At 29.7% G+C, this 20,520-nt stretch overlaps 1 protein-coding gene and 1 long non-coding RNA gene across 8 annotated transcripts in view; one reads left to right on the top strand and one right to left on the bottom strand.

Moving 5' to 3' along the window:
* LOC100817736 (inositol hexakisphosphate and diphosphoinositol-pentakisphosphate kinase VIP2) overlaps positions 1 to 7,477 on the top strand; it is a 28,539-nt gene extending 21,062 nt beyond the window's left edge. For 4 of the 6 annotated variants that reach the window (XM_041008696.1, XM_041008697.1, XM_041008698.1 and 1 more), the window contains 8 exons: positions 1,061 to 1,302; positions 1,837 to 1,881; positions 2,866 to 2,932; positions 3,822 to 3,893; positions 4,832 to 5,049; positions 5,120 to 5,177; positions 6,218 to 6,382; positions 6,804 to 7,477. In XM_041008696.1, the coding sequence (XP_040864630.1) occupies positions 1,061 to 1,302; positions 1,837 to 1,881; positions 2,866 to 2,932; positions 3,822 to 3,893; positions 4,832 to 5,049; positions 5,120 to 5,177; positions 6,218 to 6,382; positions 6,804 to 7,214 (1,278 nt within the window). In that variant the 3' untranslated portion in view covers positions 7,215 to 7,477. The remainder of the gene's footprint in view (positions 1 to 1,060; positions 1,303 to 1,836; positions 1,882 to 2,865; positions 2,933 to 3,821; positions 3,894 to 4,831; positions 5,050 to 5,119; positions 5,178 to 6,217; positions 6,383 to 6,803) is intronic. The other 2 variants (XM_006593605.4, XM_006593604.4) reach the window with 2 other exon arrangements.
* Positions 7,478 to 15,024: 7,547 nt separating this feature from the next.
* On the bottom strand, positions 15,025 to 16,460 carry LOC102667907 (uncharacterized). 2 transcript variants are annotated; one of them, XR_001384286.3, is made up of 3 exons: positions 16,419 to 16,460; positions 16,220 to 16,280; positions 15,025 to 16,026 (listed from the first exon to the last, which is right to left on the bottom strand). It is a non-coding gene; the product is annotated as an uncharacterized lncRNA (long non-coding RNA). The 2 variants fall into 2 exon arrangements; XR_005888128.1 differs by lacking the exon at positions 16,419 to 16,460 and having other exon boundaries at positions 16,220 to 16,399.
* Between the last annotated feature and the right edge of the window lie 4,060 nt (positions 16,461 to 20,520).

Genomic DNA, 20,520 nt, shown 5'->3' with positions numbered 1-20,520 from the left:
TGACAAAGTCTATGAATACATTAGAGGTGTCAAACCTACTGTTAGTTGGTATTCTATTATATGGAACCCAGCAATCCCCCCTAAGATGTCTTTCATTCTATGGTTTGCTAAAAGGAACCGGCTGCTTACTCTTGACAAAGCTGTTTTTTTGAACAAGGGTTCTCTCTGCTCTTTATGTTCAAATGAGGCTGAGTCAAATGTTCATTTGTTCTTTTCTTGCAGGAAATCTCTCCAAGTTTGGGCTCACATTCGTGATTTGACTCCTTTCCACAGGCGTTTCACTTCTTTGCAGCGCATTATTGACTCTTTAATTAGGGGCAGATCTACATCAGGTGTTCAAGGAAAATTTTGTTGTCTGACTATAGTAATTACAGTCTACTGCATCTGACTATCTAGGAACAAACTGATTGTTGAAGATTTTCAATTTTCTGTAATAGAGGTTATTAACAAGATTATGTTTCTTATATATAGACAAGCACACCTCTTGCATTTGTTTTAATATCTTGATATAGACCTTCTTGTATTAGGGGGGCTTTTGATTTTCTCTAGCTGCGGGGTATGTCCCGTTTATTGTTGTATCATTTTAGGTTTAATATAATTTACATTTTTCTCAAAAAAAAAAATCTGAGTAAAAAGAAAATAACAAATTCTAATTGATTTTATCATTATGGTAACTAGGAAAACCTAAATGATTGTCCTAATTACGATAATTAGGAAAGTCTAAATCATTGTCCTAAATACGGTAACTAGGAAAGCCTAAATCGTTGTCCTAATTATAGTAACTAGGAAAGCTAATGATTACAAGAAATCATAGAAAAAAAAATCACTACCGATTTGGTTAGCAGCGATCCTGAAAATAAAGGTACAATTAAGATACAATTAAAATTTTCCTGAGTTCTCACCATTAGTTATTGCTTCTAATTGCCTCTTCTTCTATCAATAAAATGTTAAATTATTCTTGTGAAAATGCAAGTAAAGCCTGTCTACTGTGTAGCAAAATGGCTAATTGTTAATCATGTTTTATTTAATTTCTCAATTTTCCTATGCACATTGTCAATAGGTAAAGTTGACTAAGAAGGTTACCAAACAAGTAAGATTACTTGCACAGGATGAAAATGAGAAACTTGCAGAAAGAAGCTTATATGATGTAATTCCTCCTTATGACCAAGCAACAGCACTTGGTAAGACAAATATTGATGTTGACCGAATAGCTGCTGGATTACCTTGTGGTAGTGAAGGATTTCTATTAATGTATGCTCGATGGAAAAAGCTTGAAACGGATTTGTATAATGAACGCAAGGAGTAAGCATTTTCCATTGTTTGGCTTAATCTTGTTGCTTTGTTTTAACCTTACCTTATTTTTTATATTAGACAGAAAAATTAGTTACATACATGACCAAAATCACACCAGAATTTTTTGAAACTAATTATTTCTTATTTGGGAAGTTAAAACTCATTACATAATTTATAATGACATTATCTATATTTTTCCCTATTCCATTGATGAAATTATTTTTAAATACATACATCTTACTATTAAATAATCTCATCTAAATCATTTTTTCTGTCCATAATAATATAGTTTGTTTTAATGTTAGTTGTATCTTGTAGCATGTTAAATAAGTGGAAAAAAAAAATCATTTAGAATATATGACTTGCCTTTCGTTGATTAAAATGTTTTTAAATGTTTTTAGATAACATTTTCCAATGACAATTTCACTTACAATGTCATGAATTCCTGTACCTTACATGTGTTGCCAATGGACTTCTATTTTTCTGGTTATGTGTGTGTGTTGGATCAGCAGACACACACTGACAATGTTTTTACATGCACAGACGCTTTGATATCACCCAAATTCCTGGTGTTTATGATTCATGCAAGTAAGTCATCTCTTTTATCTTACGCTTTTATGATAAGTAGCTCATTTCCAACTCTACAATAATATTTGTGCAACATTGCAGTTATTGGTGTAGATTATGATTCTTTGTCGGAACTCTATCATTGTGTGATGTAATTTAAATAAATTAAAAAAAGCTGTTTTCATGACTATCAATTTCTGGGAGCTTGTTCATATAGATTTCAATGGGTGTTGGGTAATCAACGCTTTCACAAATAAAATTACTCATACCCACAAAAGATCGTGAGAACACAATAAAGATTACACTGTAAAAAAATAATAACAAATACAAGAATCTAACGTGGTTCGACACATCTTGCCTACATCCACGGAACCGTCTCAAAAGTATTTCACTATCACAAAAATGATTACAAGATTGTAACTCACCCCAAATAGTGTATCAATCTACAAACCCGAGTATCCCACTCAATGGTTACAAGAAATGATAACACTCACACAAACATTTTTCTCTCAACAAAGTGACTTTGTTTTACAATCTCTCTTCTCACACATTCTCTCTTCATGTGTTGTTTCTTTACAAATTCTCTTATAATAAATAAGTTCTTGGAAGTTGAAACAAAAACAACTTCCAATGCATTCATTCAACTAAGGTTCATCTAATAAAATACAATCTTTCACTTTGCATTTAAACCACCTAAACCTTAATGATAAAAAGATTCAATTCTCAATGTGCATGCACCTTATCTTTTGGCTTGAAACTCTACAATGAAAAATTATGTTTATGACAAAATTTTTGTAAAGATATAAGCAAATAGGAATCAAGGTATATGATCCTTGAATTCAATTTTATGATGACACTTTTCAATTATTGAAGTTAAATCTTTAATATCACCACAATAACAAGGATTCAACAACCAAGCCTTGTCCCACTAGATGCCCTGGAGGTTTCATTTAAACTATGTGATTTTTATTCTTTTCTGACGAATTTAATGTTTACTTATTGCAGATATGATCTCTTGCACAATGCACATCTTAATCTAGAAGGACTTCATGAGCTTTTCAAAGTTGCTCAGGTATGTAGAAGCGTGTTAGGGAAAATTCTGTCCAACTAAAAAATGATTTGATTTGAAGAGAGATGAGAGAGAATGAAATCGAGATCAAAGAGAGAGAGATGAGGTTTGATGATCTATTTGTAATGTTGAGAGAGAGAGAGAATACATTGAATGAATTCTGTGTGTAATTTCCACAATGGAAGCTCTTATTTATGATGGATTATAAATACAATTCACAATATCTCATAATATCCCTTATTAAAATATTTACCTAATCTCTAACACTCCCAGCTAGAGCATATAAAGCATATATGCAAGAAGCTTGTTACATAGATAACTAATTCAAGGACCTCTCAACGACTTTGTGAGGACATCTTCTAGTTGATTATTTGAATTAACAAATAATGCAGTGGTGGTGCCTTTGGATAAGATCTTTTGGCAACCTTTCTTTATGTGTTTGGTCCTCTCATGAAATACTAGATTTGAGGCAATATGGGGGCTGCTTGATTGTCACATATGAGGGTCTTCCCCAAACCTCAGTTCTTTGAGCAACTGTTCGAGCTAGATTAGTTCACAAGTGGCTAGGGCCATGGCTCGATATTTTGATACTCCAATTGATTTTGCAACAATCTGTTTCTTGCTATTTCAGGAAATCAGATTATCAGCAATAAGAATGCAGTAGCCATAAGTGCCCTGTGAGCACTCATCACAGTAAACCTATCACAAGCAAATTCCGAACAGTGTTGGGTTTAACCTATAGGAAAGGAACTATATAATTAAACGACTAGAATTTATTACTTAACATATTCCCTGCAGAAATAAAACCCCTATATGTACTACTTTTCTTTGTATATTGACTGATGAGTTCAATCTCATTGCTTTCCTAATTGCTCAGCTAATTTGTTTGCAGATGCTTGCTGATGGTGTAATTCCAAATGAATATGGAATTAGTCCAAAGCAGAAGCTGAAGATTGGCTCAAAGGTAAGCTCCTGTTGTAAGGATAATCTCAATTTTCATTTTACATTACAAATCTTTATACTGTTATCTTAGTCTTCCCTTCTACATAATATTTTATTCTGTATGGCCACTGCAAAATCATACAACCAGCCAACAAGATAAGGAAATCAAAATTCAATATCATCATTGACATCCACTGAGTCATTCTTATCCAATTTGATATGAATACCAGATTGAATCTCAAAAACTTGCAATGAAATTTTTTTCTAAAAACTTCAGCATCCTCCAGATGCTAATTGTAAATGAGACACCTCCAGAGATCTCTCTCATACCCCTGAAGGCCCATGATACACTTAAAATATTATTGATATTCTTTGTGAATAATGTATTTCTGTTTGTTCCACTGTGAATTTCAGGATCAGATTATCTGAGCCCTGGCACCGTGTTTTCTAGCATTCTGGGTTTTATGCTTTCTGTTTTGAGGAAGAAAAGGAAGAAAGCAGAAGTCATAATGTTTCATAAATCTTGTGGAATTTATTTAATTTGAATCTTCGAAATGTTGTGCAAACTGCAAAAGCAAGCAGGGGTTGAATGTCTTAGATATGATAAGCATGGGAATCTGTTATTTACTTCTTCCAGTAATTAGAGAAATACCTCAAAAGGTTCAACTTCTGCTTTATTAGGGTTATCACAATACCATGTTGTGACTCCTTGATTATAAAAATTAATAGCACCATAACTTTCTTTAGTCATATTATATCCACATTGATGATCTAAATGTTGTTACCATCCTCCATCCCCAAAGAGAAGTAAGAAACCTTTTATAACTTCATCTTCAGTTTCATGCAGTTTATATTGTTTGATGAATAACTGAACTCAGTACACAAATTAAATGCATTGCTCTACATATGTACTTAAAAGTCTAGCCACCTGATTACATTGTTTTTACTGTTTCAATTCAGATTGCTCGTCGGTTATTGGGAAAACTTTTAATTGATCTGAGAAACACTCGAGAGGAAGCCATTACTGTTGCTGAGCTGAAGAATAACCATGACCATTCATTATCCATAAATATTGAGAAGGAAGATGCAGAGGCCAAGTCAAAACTATTCCATAAGAATGATGAAATAGATCAAGATGATGATGATGATAAAGAGACCAAATATCGTTTAGATCCAAAGTGAACATCGGGTCCTCATCTGATTTTCTACATTATTATGATCTATTCTAATCTTATTGTTTTGCACCAGGTATGCAAATGTGAAGACACCTGAGCGCCATGTGCGAACACGCCTCTACTTCACATCAGTAAGTGTTGTATCCACACGCACCTATACCTTGTGTGAATGATTTTAATTAGGTAAAAAAATTAAGGGATATTAATTAGGAGAAAATTGGGGGATACTAACTAGGACTTGGGAGAAAGTTTAGCAGATGTTTTTAGGCTTGGTTCATTCTTTAAATGCCTTTGTATTTCCTCTTTGGTGAAGATATGGAAATCATTTTATTATCAAATATTTATAAATTTATCTACACAATTTTCTCAAGATGAAAAGGCAGCCCAGTTATAAATCTTAATATTAAACTTATTATAGTGGATGAGATTTATACATGATGTCTAGATATATAAAATCATTGTTGGGTCTCCTCATAAAAACTTGAGCTTTTAGGAGAGTTGGTCTTGCATGGTATAAAGGCATCTTATGATCAAGTGATCAATCCTTGCTGCCCCCATCTTCATAATTAAATTGAAATGTTAATACGATGTATATTGGGCCTCTGCATTATTCAAGCTTCAAGCTTAAAGGTATCTTACCTGACAGGGTGTGTTAGAGATATTTAGGTATATAAAATCATTGCTAGGCTATCACCAAACAGGCTTAAGCATTTTGGAAAATTGGCATGTGACACTTACAAAAGGGTAATTTCACTCATATTCCTATAATTCTATTTCCTTTATTATATAGAGGCAAATTGTTTTAGAAAAATTTCTGAAGATGTTTCCTGTCCTTGTTCTGAAATTCTGCAGTGACATTCTTACTTTGAAGTTAAGCAGAATTTTTGTTTTACATGATGTCTCCGTAGTATGAATCCATTTGGTTGAAGTTATTTGGTTCATATTGTATTGATTCATTATATTGTATCTTAAACAGAACAAAAATAACAAAGATCATATGACAACTAATTTTAACTAGTCAAGTTATTTAGTTATATTGAAATCTCAACTTCAAATACATTTATCTAAATGGATACACTCAAGCAGACTGATTCACAAGATTTTGTGGCTTAGAATTGCTCTGTAAATTTGTTATTCTTACTCTGTTTCACTTGCCGTATTTTGTTGACAGGAATCTCATATTCATTCTCTCATGAATGTTCTTCGTTATTGTAATTTGGAAGAATCCCTTCAAGAAGAGAGTCTTGTTTGCCGTAATGCTCTAGAGAGACTATGTAAAACAAAGGAGCTTGACTATATGAGCCATATTGTGCTTAGGATGTTCGAGAACACAGAGGTGAGTCATTTTGGCCATTTACCTGTAGAATTACTAATTATTCGTAAGTGTTTGGCATTACATGAATAGGTTAAGTTATTGCAGTTCCTTAGTTTCTAGTAGTATAGTTTACCATGCCTGACATGGACCTCTGGATGCCATTTGATGATTCCTAAGTGCAAAATTTATAACACTGATCATCGTTTTTAAGTGTTGCACTGAACTATGCAAAATGATTGTTCCCTCAGGAGTTCAGCTGAGTGCAAATGAGGGTATATAGAACCAAGTATTAATGTAATACCTGAAGCTTAACACGAGATTGACTTGTTTTGGGAAATAAAATAACTAGTTATCCAATTGAAAGCTACCTTGAGAGTCATTAGCGGTTGTCTTGAGTTATGTAATGTACTTATTGAACTTTGTTTTGAGTTTAAAATCGCAGGTGGCTTTAGAAGATCCTAAAAGGTACCGCATAGAGCTGACCTACAGCCGTGGTGCCGATTTATCTCCCCTGGAGGTAATCATATCCAATCCATGTGAATTCCATTACGTTACTGGAGAACTTGTGTTTTCAACAGCTAATATATATGGTTGGCAGAAGAAAGGTAGTGCAGCTACTTCATTGCATCAGGAGCACACACTGCCTATAATGGGTCCAGAGAGGCTGCAAGAAATAGGATCATATCTGACATTAGAAACTATGGAGGAGATGATTCGGCCATTTGCTATGCCCGCAGAAGACTTTCCTCCAGCAACACCTGCAGCATTCTCTGGCTATTTCTCTAAATCCGTGCTTGACCGTCTCGTTAACCTTTGGCCGTTCCATAGACAAGCCAGTTCTCTAGGAAAATAGTATTCAACTCCTGTCTCATTTTTTATTACTTGAAAATGTTTTTGGTTTTTAAATTTTATTTGTTTTTAGACCTTCATAAAATACAAAAATCATGTAATTTAGTCCTTGTAGAGGGACCAAATGCATTATTTTTGTCTGAAACAACTATAAATAAATAAAATTTAAATATTTAGGCCTCTTTATTAAAGTAACGGTAGCCATTATTAGTAATAAAATACACTTTCTTTCCGGCCTTTATTAATACTAATGTGATTTTATTTACTAATGTTGAGGGTTTGTTTATCATTTTAACTGTAAGCAAGTTTGACACTTAGAACTGTGCTTAAGAAAAAAACTGAGGGTTCAATTCAAAATTTGAGTGTAGATGATTGAGTGGAAATTTTCATATTCCGTGGATCAAATGAATGGACAATTAGATACCCAACAAAAAGTAAATCAGTGAATAACTGAAAATCATCGAAGACATTAGTATATGTGATATATGACTATTCTATATTAAAATTAAATGAAGCACAAAATCTGATCGGCAATGTTCTGTACTCCTGAGCCTACAAAATACAAATACGTCAATGCTAATAAATAAACGAACGGGCAATTCTTTAATGCACCCCATTCTTTGCTTGGTACCCCTTAATTTTCAGATATTCCCCTTCTATTCTTCTTCTTCCTCTCTCCCACCACCTCCATCAGTCGTGTGCAGACCACCACCACTCACCACAGAACCACTTCAAACCAAGATTGTGCGACCACTCCACCCCATATCCATGCCCTTGGCTATGCTCACAACCACTCATCTCGACTTCCCTACAAACCAAAATACCTCTAATATATTACAAATTGAATATTGATCAATTTATAATACATTCTTTTGTATTTTGAATTCAGCAATCCGTAATATAAAAATATATATTATGGATTGGATGGTCAATGTGTATCAATTCATAATGTAAATATATCGCGGATTGGTCAATGTGTATCAATTCATAATGCAAATATATTACAGATTGGTCAATGCGTTTTACTATAAAAAAAAACATGTAATGTAACGAATTGATCGGTAATATATTTGCATTATGGATTACATAATTTGTAACCTATATTTTTTTAAGTGCTTTATTTTTTAGGATTCGTTGAAGCTGGCTACATTTATTTTTTAAGTGTTTGGACAACCCCTCTTGTGCTCGCCGTCACCTCCAAGACCCAGATCCGCACGCACGACTTCGAGGCATGCAGTCACCACCGTCATCAGATTTCATCACGTTGTTGAGGCATCCACAGATTCACAACCAGATCTGGTGCAACCAGGTACAACAAAGGTGGACCACGGTTCCACCAGGTACAACGCAATCAATGGAATGGGGAGCTAGGGTTGGCTGAGAGAGAGGAAAGGGTTCAGTGAAGGGAGTAAGGGCATTTACGTCTGTTTGGGGTCACGATTTTTAATTATGGGGTGTACCAAACGAAAAATGGGGTGCATTAAAGAATTGCCGAACGAACGGCGTGTGAAACTATTTTGGATATGTTATCTATTTCATGGACCATAAAGGACAAAAGCCTGTGCATAAACTTATTTAGGTAGGGTGATTTTTGCACTACTTTTTTTTTTATATAATGGTATCACTTCTTATTTTAACTATTGTTTTAAAATTATCTCTATTTAAATAAGAAGAGCATGTCATTTCTTTTGAAATTTTAATTTTAGAATTTATTAATTTAACGTTCGAAAAATTAGTTGAAAGTGATTATTTATAAACTCCCTTCTAGAAATTTAATTTTGGAAATGTTTTACAAATCACTTCCAAATTTTAATTTTGAAAGAGGGTTTGATATGTTCCAGAATTAAATTTTTAAAAGACAATTTAACATTTTGAATTAAATTTTCAGAAGTGGTTTATAAACTAATTCGGAATTAAATTTCTGAAAGTAATTTATAAAACTTTTAATATTAAACAAGGTTAATTTTAAAATAGTAGTTAAAAAAAGGGAATGATATTGTTTTAAAAAAAAAAACAGTGGTACAAAAGTAAAAACCTTTAGGTAGATAAATTAGTATGAAGTGTGAAGAAGTTTGTGGGCCTAGTATATGCACTAAATATCTTTAATGTGATTATGGATCTTCAGTATCTTAAGGACAATAGTAAAGAAATTTAAAATAGATTTTTTTTATTGTAATTCATGTTAGGACTGTATTGAAAATCATAACAAAAGTTTATTAATGATAATTTTAATAAAATATTTCTATTTTAAATTTTATAATCAATGTATTTAGTATACTGGTTAACAATTTTAAGTGATTATTTCACTTAAGCAATAGCCAATGGTACAAATTGTCTTTTGGGAGCTTGGCCTCTGAAATTAACACGGTTCCTATATATAAACGGACAAGAGTTACTCAGAACTTTTGTCTAAAGCTTAAAGAATTAAAACATGAAAAAATGAATGAGTTTTTTAGCTTAATTTTTTCACCTACACCCACGCAAATCGTTTTCTGATAGATGCTAAAAATAATACAACTTTTGCGAAGGGGACTTGCTGTCATTTTAGTGTTGAACTTAATTATTTATTAATATTTTGATATTTGAACTTAACAGGTATTATTATTTTGTTTCTTGAAAACACTTTTAAGTTTTCAATTAAGTCTTTAATTAAGTCTTTAACTCATGTTCTTCCTGTAATTCTATTATTTAAACTATAAATATGAAATTAATTTATGAGTAATTAAATCACAATAATAAGTGTTAAATTTAGAACATTACTAATAAGATTTTGTAAGATTTTAAATCAGATATTCTACTCAAATTAAATTATTATTTTATATGTTATTAATATGTGTAGAATATTAAATTAATTATATTAGATTAATTAATTAATTAATATATTTAATGAAATAATATTGATGACAAAAAGATATTAAAAAAAACTTGACCTATTATAACAATTAAGTATAATAGGATATTAAAAATAAAAGTGTTAAAATCATTTTTTATACCCTTTTGAAGTTTTCACATCGTTGTTTTGAATATTAGAGAACATGATCAATTAAAGTTAAAAATATATGACCTATAAAATTAAACAAAAAATATAATTCACTCATTATACTCTCAATTGAAAAAAGTAGTTGTCATTTGTCAAGTTAAAGTATACAATATATACAACCTACAAAATAAAAATATAAAATATAATTCACTCGTTATATTAGTAATGTTGAAATACACCAAATAAAATAAAATAAAAGATGAAAAAACAAAAATATCTAATTTCATCTTAAATTTTGATTGAATAAAATAGTTCATTTTACATCTCTTTATTTTTTAATTTCCTCCTAAATTAAATAAATATACTGACTTTTAAAAATAAATTATTTACTAGTATCTATATATTTACATAATACACATTTTTAATTTGATTCTTATGAAAAATTAATTTAATTTTTATATGTTTATTTATTTTCAATTCAATTATATTGTTACTTGTTATTGATATAATATTATTTGTTAGAATTTTAAGTTAATAAAATATAATAAATAAATTAATAGTGATTTCAACTATAAAATATAATACTTCTTATTTCTATACTTGACAATAATTTTTTACTTAATTTTTAGCATCATAAATAGTTATTATCACCATAAAAAAATATCATTTATTATCATTATACTAACAATTTATATATAGTATAAAACCACAATAAATTATTAAGTTGAGAAACCAAATAAAAAATTAATTTTTAACACATGATAATCATCCAAAAGTGTCACATAACATTTGAGTTAATGGAAAAAATTACAGATATAATTAATTTGTCACACACACATTTTAACAAATTCAGAGATAAAATTTTAATTTTATCTTCCAAGAACCTAACCATCTGCGTCTAACAAATTCAATAACCAGAATCTACCCTAAATTTTAGGTTCCAAATAAAACAGAACAACTTCAAACTTAATAGTTCGTATTTATTGTCAAAGGACACATAAAAATAAAATATTTCTAAGAGCTAATTTAGTATTCTTTTAAAATTGAATGCGGGATTTTTCAGAAGACGTTTTGTTTTATATTTACACTAATATCTCATTGTGGTTGCTAAAAGAAAAAAGAAAAAATAGATGAGAAATAAAGTCAATGAAAATATAGAAAATAAAAATAAAGTGAATTAAAATAAGTGAAAATAGATTGGAAAATAACATGTTTGATGTGAGAAGTAGGAAAGAGAAAAATTAAAAGAAATTGCGTGATGATAACCGGTTATCTTAACTCAAAATTGATTTGCGTCAAAACAATTGATCATCAAATATGATAATTAATTATCAATAACAAGTTAACAGCCATTGGGAAGTATCATACTTATTAGTTAAATTTCCTGTAACATATTCAACATGAACTTGTAAAACACAACATATTCAGTTCAGTAATGCTGAAGACGCTATCTTAAAGTCACAACACGAATATTAGATTCTACATCATGAAGATTTAGGTGTCAAATAAACATATCATTGAAGTACCATTTACGTCATTAAAAGATAGTGAACATATTTTAAAAGGTGGGAGGCGATCGATGTTCCTTTACCAACGAGTCAATCAACATTATTCATTCTTAGTTCTTACCTTCCAAGAAGAATTTTTTTTATCACAATTGTAAACTAATGATCTTTAATTTCTTTTCAACGACCCCTAACAGGGAGAAAGTGAAATTCACCAACTTCTTGAAAATTGCATTTGCAAACTGTTCATCCCCTAACACCAATAATTTAAAAAAAAATTATATGTTTGTGTCATTCTTTTTTCTGTATTTGTTTTCAATTGAAATTTTACAAATAACAGTTTTCATATGATACTTACCTGACGAATTGTGTTAATGTTATACCAAAAAAATAGACATTTCACTTTCTCTTTTTAAATAACTCAAAAACCCATTACAAAAGTTTAATATAAAGGTGTAATCAATTCTCCTTTTTGGTTGGCCAAATAGGGTGAGAAATGAGAATAAAGTTTCCTAAGACAATTTTCTTATCTGGTCGAATCTTGTCACTGGAGCTGCTGCATCTTATGTCGTTTCCACTATTAGAGTTTAATTGATTTTCCACTCTTTGCATCGTGACAATTCTAGAGAATTGAAAGTAGGTATATAATTTTTTTTATTATATTATAAGAACCAAATATTTATTAACTTTATTAATAATTAATTTACGTTAGATAACTTGACTAATTACTCATAGTTAGGTCTTTCTTTTCAAAAAAATTATTCAAAAAATTCAAACTTAAAATTTTGTTTAAAGAACTCGAGTTCATTTTCACTCTAAAAAACATAACATTAGTATATACATAACATTTAATTATGCAACTTTAATTTAATTATGATGTAAATTTTCTAAATTTGTAAATTGTCTAACGATTCCTTAAGCTTTTTATCATATATCTACTGCTTCTTTCAACTGTTCATAAACATACCTTCTTTATTGGATTCCTTTTGTCATTTCTGTAGGTGAGTATCATTATGCCTTAAAAGAAAGCTATCAAAACGGATTAAGAAAAAAAAACAGCTATCGAAATGATTTTTAGATGTGAGACATATATATGTGTGTGGATGTTTCAAATGAGAAATGAAAAAAAAAATAATTTAGAATATAATTAAAAAGAATCAAGGGTTGAGATTAAAAATCCCAAATTCTAGTAAATCACGTGTCCTTCTCTCCCTCTTACGTTCATGATACGTTGTTGTTGCTGCTATTCACGTTGCTTCATGCAGACTGCGGCTTAGGAATTGAGCTGAATCGTGGTACAATTCTGTTGGGTTCACGTCTTCTTGTTCTCCTTTTCATTCCAATTTTTATTTGTCTTCTTAGCTCTGCTCTTTGAACGTATTCACTAATGAGAAGGTATGATCTCTTGTCTTTCAATCTCATTTCCTTTCCTTCTAATCAGCCCTACAATTTTAGAAAATTTTCATTACATTCTTCTTCACTCTTTTTTTGTTTTAATTTATCATTACATTCTTCTTCACTCTTTTTTTTTTGTTTTAATTTATCTTGTGTAATTTCTTGTTTTTATTGATTTATATTAGTTCTCAATATTTAGTTTTTACTTGTAAATTTTGATATTTGTACTGTTTTCTTCTATTCATTTAATTAAGTATCAATGATAATCAAAATGATAAAGTTGAAGTTGATGCCATGGAGGAAGAGGACACTCACGCAACAATCATATAAGGTAATATGTTAACTTTTTTAATGTAATTTTAATGAATCTTCCCCTGACCAGACCACCACAATACCAAAACTTGATTTGTGAAGGACACCCGCATATACCATTCCCTTCATCATTCTTCACATGGCAATTGCCAATACCATTAATCATTCCCACCAATACAAGCCTCGGGATTCCTTGCCCATAATTCATAGGGACAATTAAAGCTCCATAGTTTGTGTTGCTTCCATGACTATGCTTGATATTTTATTGCTTCAACCAGGGCTATCGTGTCCATATGAGCATTATAAAAGATAATCATATTCCTACGTTTCCAGATACCAAAAATAATTGAACACCAAAGTACCTGCACAATATCTCTTTCTGTTTTCGATCTAGAGACTCCCAGCATTTGTCTTAGATGTCCTTCCAAATTAGTATATCGGAAATGATTAGTACATTTTCTATTTGAGCCCTATGCTTTTATCAACATGTAGTTTGATAGTAGAGTATCAAAATATGTTTAAAAATATTTTTTATTTCTTACAAGGAGATGAATGACTGTCATATTGTGACGAAGAGTCAAAGCCAAAGATTGAACAATTATTTGATACTTTGAAAGATGAAATTTTTTTTTACACTAATTATGCAATTAGTGTCGAATTTAGTGTGTGTTCGTCATCAGTAGCTAAAATAATGAAATAGTGATTTGGAAGTATTTTATTTGTCACAAAGAAAGTTACACCCTAGATAAAGCAAAAGATGGTGGTTCAACTAAAACTAGAAGACAACGTCTTATTAGACATGTATGTGATGCTTATGTTGGATTCAAACTATCAAAGGAGGGTAAATATGAGCTTGCTCAATTCTATGAAGGTCATTCACATCAACTTGCATCACCCACTAAGAGACAATTTCTTAGATCAACAAGAAAAATGAGTATTGTTCATAAGAATTTATTGTATACATATGGTAGAGCAAGTATTGGGCCTTCAAAAACACATGACTTAATCAAAGGATGTGTTGGTGGTTATGAAAATGTTGGGTGCACATGAAGTGATCTACAAAATTATTTGAGAGATCTAAAGACATCTCTTAAAAACTCAGATGCATATGTATTTATTGATAACTTCAACAAGAAGCGTGAATTGAATCCATCATGTTATTTTGCATATAAGTGGATGTTGAAGATTAACTCAAATGTGTTTTTTGGGCAGATGGTGCTTCTAGAAAAAATGTTCATTGTTTGGAGATGTGATTTCATTTGATACTACATACATAACAAATAAATACTGTGTTTGAAGTAGAACTCACCCTTTCCTGTTCTATATAAAAGAACTAAATGTAACTTAATTTGAGTTAATCAGTATAAATCAAATGTTTCTACTTCTCTCCTCGACGGTATATTGAGCATTCTTTTAACATTTTCTATCATCCTTTTCTTTCCAAGTAACTACTTGAAAAATTATTTTAAAAATATTTTACTCAGTTACTAGACAACTAGACAATAAAATTTGGCTTGATCATAACTTATTCTCTATTCAGCAGACAACTTATCACATTTATATATTTGTCTAAATCCGTGATAAACATATTTAAAAAATTTATTATTTTTATTAACATATTATTCAAACTCTATTCTAGTATGATTATTGTTATTTCAGTTTTAAATACTTATAAAACAAGTACAATGGGAACAACAAATTATCCAAGCAAATAAGACAAACTCAGCAGTTTCGTCCTGCCCCAGACGAGCAAATTGTTAAATCAACTTACAGGAATGTGTTGAATGCAATTTCCAAGCTAATTGTTAAGAAAATGTTGATTTCCAAAGTTTCTCATGAACCTCACAATCCTGGCCAATGCACTTTTGGACAAGATGTGCTTAATGGTAAGTACTGATCTGTGGTTCTTGGATAGAAAATATAAAACAAAAACAAATGAAAGAAAGTAGTGGTGTATTAAACTAGAAATGATAGTCTTTCATATACATTTTTTTTATTGGTTGAATTTCATGTGGCTTCCACTAGTTTGAGAGTAAGACTCACTACATGCGGAGTGATACTCACAGGAATTTTGCTTGATATTCGCATAGCGAAGAGCCTCCGAGCAATGGGGTACGAAGTTTTTTTAGTAAAGTGTATGGAAAGTGTATGTAAGAAAATGCGTTCCTATTATTTATCATAAGATGACACTTCGATTTTGTCTCATTTATATATTTGATTGGATATGATTTCTGTCTCTCAGATTTGGTTGCATTACGCTAAATAATAATGCACTCACAAACAGGTTCATGATCAATTTCACTAGATCTACTGATTCTAGTACCTCAAAAAGTACAGTGGCTACGAAATCAATATCCAGCATACCTCGAGTAGGACCGAGTCAATATCTTTCGTGTCCTTACCAAACCAATTTAAGCATCAAGTCTTACAATGCAATAGCAACACAACAAACAATGGACAGTATGCAAATGACATCATAAGTTCATAGCATGAAAACGATATATTTTAAGCAAAAAAAGAGTCCACATTGGTGATTTGGGACAATAGCACTTGTGCAAGAAGTTATACCAAGCATACCTATTTTGAAGGTCAATAAGAACCAGTTTCATCTTGTCTTATAGTCCCTGCAGTATAACCAAATCAATCATGAAAGAGAACAACCTATGTCTCAAGATACAATAAATTAGAGAGTAAATTTCAAATTGATCGTCTAAAGTTGCACAATCTTAGTCATAAAACTAATGGATGAATAAAAAATAAGTTGAATACTGAATAGGTAATTCATCAAAGAGGAATAGGACAGAACACGGAAACAACCTTATAGTTCCAAGCAATCCAAACACGCTGCGCATAAGGAAAAATATAACTGATGTACAACCTAGAAGAAAAATCCAAAAATTAAAAATTAAGAAAATACATCGGAATTAGAAACAGAATGGAAGAAAAAGAAGCATCTAGTGGCTCTGTCAAAGAGAGAAGGTGGTTCAGAAGTGGAAGTTAGAGGGGGAACACGAACTTCTTGCACGCCTCTAAACAGCAATAGCACCAAAGATGAAAAATCCACTTTTGTGACATGGTATCAGAGTCTATTATAAATAAATTCATATGTTTGTCACGCTTTAGACACGTGAGGGGAGGTGTGATTACACCTAGATAGAGACGTGTGTTGAAAAGTCTCACATGACGGATAATCATGAAAAAAGATAGGACATAAGTCTCACATCGAATGAAAATAGTGTCAAGATAAACTATATAAGTTAGGAGTAATTCTCACCAAGTTAAGTTCTTAATTTTTTTTATTTTTAGTCTCTGGTCTTTCTTATGTGATTAGTATTTCTTAATTTTTTAGGATAATTAGTCACATTGATTTTTGAAAATGTGAGAGGTTGATAATTTAATTCTTGAAAGATAAAAAAATTTAAATTTAGTCATTGAATATGTAAAAATAAGGCAAATTAATCCGACAAATAATTTAATGACAAAATTGATCTTTAAATTTTGTAATTTAATATTCAATTGATCCTAAAAAATATAATTTATTGTTAAATTTATCATTAAACATTAAAACTTAATGACAAATTATCACATAAATTTAATGACAAAACTAATTTGTCACATTTTTATATATTTAATGATTAAATTTATATTTTTCATTTTTCAATAAACTAATTTGTCACTATATTATATTTTTATAGACAAATTTGACTAATTATCTTTACTTGTGAGACTAAAAATAGGAAGAAAAAAATGTTAAAAAACTAAAATCAGTCTAAAAAATTATGAACAAAAAAAAACAATAATTTGGATTTGGCACAATGGAGGGTAATTTAGACCTTTTGCAAACGTATATCAAGTTCATCCGGCCAAGAGTGCCCAAAACCAAAAGAATTGTTGACACGTTTTTATTTTTTTAGCAGTTCAAGGCTCTGATAATTTAAAAATAAAATGTTACACAACAGCTCCACCTCATACGTGTCAACTCTGTAGGAGGACAAACGCAAATAAGAAAGCCTTTCAAGCTATTTATTATTAATTAATTTAGCAACAATGAAATTCTGAATCATTCTTTTTTTTATTTCTTATTATTAATTATTATCATATTTAACTCAATTGGTGGAGAAAAGGCGTTAGTAATTATAAATCACCTCATAATTTTTTTAATAAAACATATTACTAATATGAAAAATGTTCTCAACAACTCTCTCTAACACTCTTTTTTAATATTATTCTTATGATTGGTTAAAATTTATTAAAAATTACTATTTTTTTTTATCTTATCATTTATTGATTCTCTCTTCTAATTTAGATACAAGATTCATTTTAATTTTAAAAAAAAACTAATTAATAAAAAAACGTTGAAAAGATAGTATCAAGAAGATAGAGTCGTTAGCCTTAGTCTATAAGTATTAGTTATATTTTCTCTCTTCTTTTCTTTTTATTACTCATTACAGATGTATATAATGAGTATACAATGGTCATATCTTGCCACTAGGAAAGAAATATGCATTTTCCTTTTTCTTAGTAATTTACATAAATAGTAACATTTATTGGGATACAATTTGTCCTCAGCAGAGATGCATGTCTTTATAGCACAGTTTTTAAAATTTGAGGACATATAATCCAAAATGGAAACAAAATAATTAAACTATTGAGTAATGAAGATTAAAGCTTGTGAAAATGAAGCCACGAGTTAGTACATTTAGATAGAGATTCAAGAAGTTGGTGAAAAGAGAAACAGAGCCTCTCTCATGCACTGAATTTTGTCTTCATGCCATCCTAAGTCAGTACAGTTCGACCAATATGCTTCTATGTTTGTCTAACTTTACCCATTTAAACAAATGAACAAATTTGTGCTGATGTGTATGTGCGTGTGATTCATTAATATAAACTTACTTTTCTCAAAAAATAAAAATCATATTAACAAGTTATATTTTGACTTTTGAGTATATTTAAATAAAATAAAATTTAGGTACAATATTATAGATCAAAAAAATAGGTAGAGTATTATAAGTACTTTTTTAATTTAAAATTAAAATTTCATTTTTATAAAATTTTAATGATATTTGACAAAAAAAAATTAATACACATTATCATAATTAGACTCTAATTTTAATTATTACATGATAGTATTATGTCCTTTAATGAAAATTATATATATATATATATATATATATATATATATATATATATTATTACTATTATACTTGTCTTAAAGATATGTAAAAGCGCGTTGGTGACCATAAATGTTGAGACAAGTATGTCCATCCATATTTTAAATATAATTATTTCAAAAAAATAAGTTATAACGTAACATATTGCCATACTTTCTTTTAAGAAGTATACTACTAATATATACATTTGACTAGATATTATATAAACAGAATTATGAAATAGTAGTCAAGCCTTAGTCAAAAATAGTGACTGCAAAATTTTAATTTATATTATTAATCTTTTTTATTATTATTGAGACTCACTACTGCAGGGTATGACTACATTGACTAGGTATATAATGAACAAGAACACGATTGCTTGCAAACTTGAAGAAAAGATGTAGGTCACAAATCTCAATCCAAGTGTTCAAAATTTGTCAATATATTACTTTTATTTATTATTTAGTGTATAAAAAATTGATGGTTGAGATCTACTACTGTTCTTATAAAGTCCTATAAGAATTAAGTGTGTGCTTATTTTTGCTGATGAATATCTGCCAAATGGACATTTAAGAAGTAATAATTGTAATTTATCATAAAACGATGTATCAGAACACGTGTTCTCAGAATGAAACATTAAAACAAGCATAGCATAAGAAATTTCAATACACTCTACGATATGTAATTTGTGATTAAAGGAAATGACGTCTATTCATTAAATATGTTATTTAGAAAGTATTGTATTGTATTTTTTAACTATTATAAATGGGATTTTTAACTCCTCGGTTAAATTTTAAGATATTCTTAAAAGTTTCAGTCTTTTACACTTGTTATGAAATTAATTATTAGTCTGAAATTTAGTTATAATTATAAATTTTTATCCTGTAAAAATCGAATTCAAATCTTTTTTCACAAATTTAGCATATATTATTAACTGAAGTATATTTATTGGATACTTATTGTATATTAAACCTAAAAATGAAAGATGTATCTATCTTCAATTCAAAGATTGATAAGTCTCCAAACATTAAACTTGATAGACACCTATACTTAAGTTTAAGTAATCCATAATAATAATATAGTTTGCATATCCTAAAACATCAACCCTAAAAGACACAAGTGCTTACTCAATCCAATGATCACAATTGTACGGATCCGTAAAGGATTTGGTATCCTAGTAAGTAAGATAACATCAAAATCCATTATTTGTGAACCTCTGGCCTCTCTTTTGTCCTATGTGAAAGTGAATGGACACGATAAGCAATCCACTTAAGCAGTTGTCAAGTTTCCACCAAGGCATGCCTACTAACCTTTAGTTTGCCCTGTAGAAATCCAAATGAGACACACCACTACAAAGTTCTATTTTATTGTTTTAAATGGCAATGGTTTTTTTATGTGTTGTTTCTATAAATTTTAATTCATTTTATGTAAGTAACATTTATATCTATATTATAGGTACCAAGTGGAATTTAATTAAAATTCTTTAAATAAAATTTTAGGTTAAAATCTTGTGAATTAAAAATAAATTTAATTAAAAAGAAAGACTTCTTTAAAAATAATCAATCAGATTTTTCACCGAAAATGAAATATCAATAAAATCATAAATAATTTACATTTATAAGGTGATAAAAAAATTGATATATATATATTTTATATAATAACAATAATAAGATTGAAACTTAAAATTTTATATAAATCATTCAAACTATTGTCAGTAGACCAATCCTAGTAAATCCTTATTTCAATGAAGTTGAGAACCAACATCATGAACATCAAAATCAAACCTGCAGTTTGATTACAAATATTGGTTAAGCAATCTGATTAATTAGTCAAATACTCATCAACCATCAAATTCCTTAAAAGCAAGCAAGCTAGCAATTGAAGAGTGTAGACATTAATCTCTTTATTAGTCTTAATCCTAATTATTAACAAAAAGGATGTGCTGGACACGTTTTGATTCTAATTGGT

The sequence above is a fragment of the Glycine max genome, chromosome 13 (assembly GCF_000004515.6).
Source record: "Glycine max cultivar Williams 82 chromosome 13, Glycine_max_v4.0, whole genome shotgun sequence".
NCBI classification, from domain to species: Eukaryota; Viridiplantae; Streptophyta; class Magnoliopsida; order Fabales; family Fabaceae; genus Glycine; species Glycine max.
Note: the sequence above shows the minus strand (reverse complement) of the source record. Positions and strands in the feature narration are given on the sequence as shown.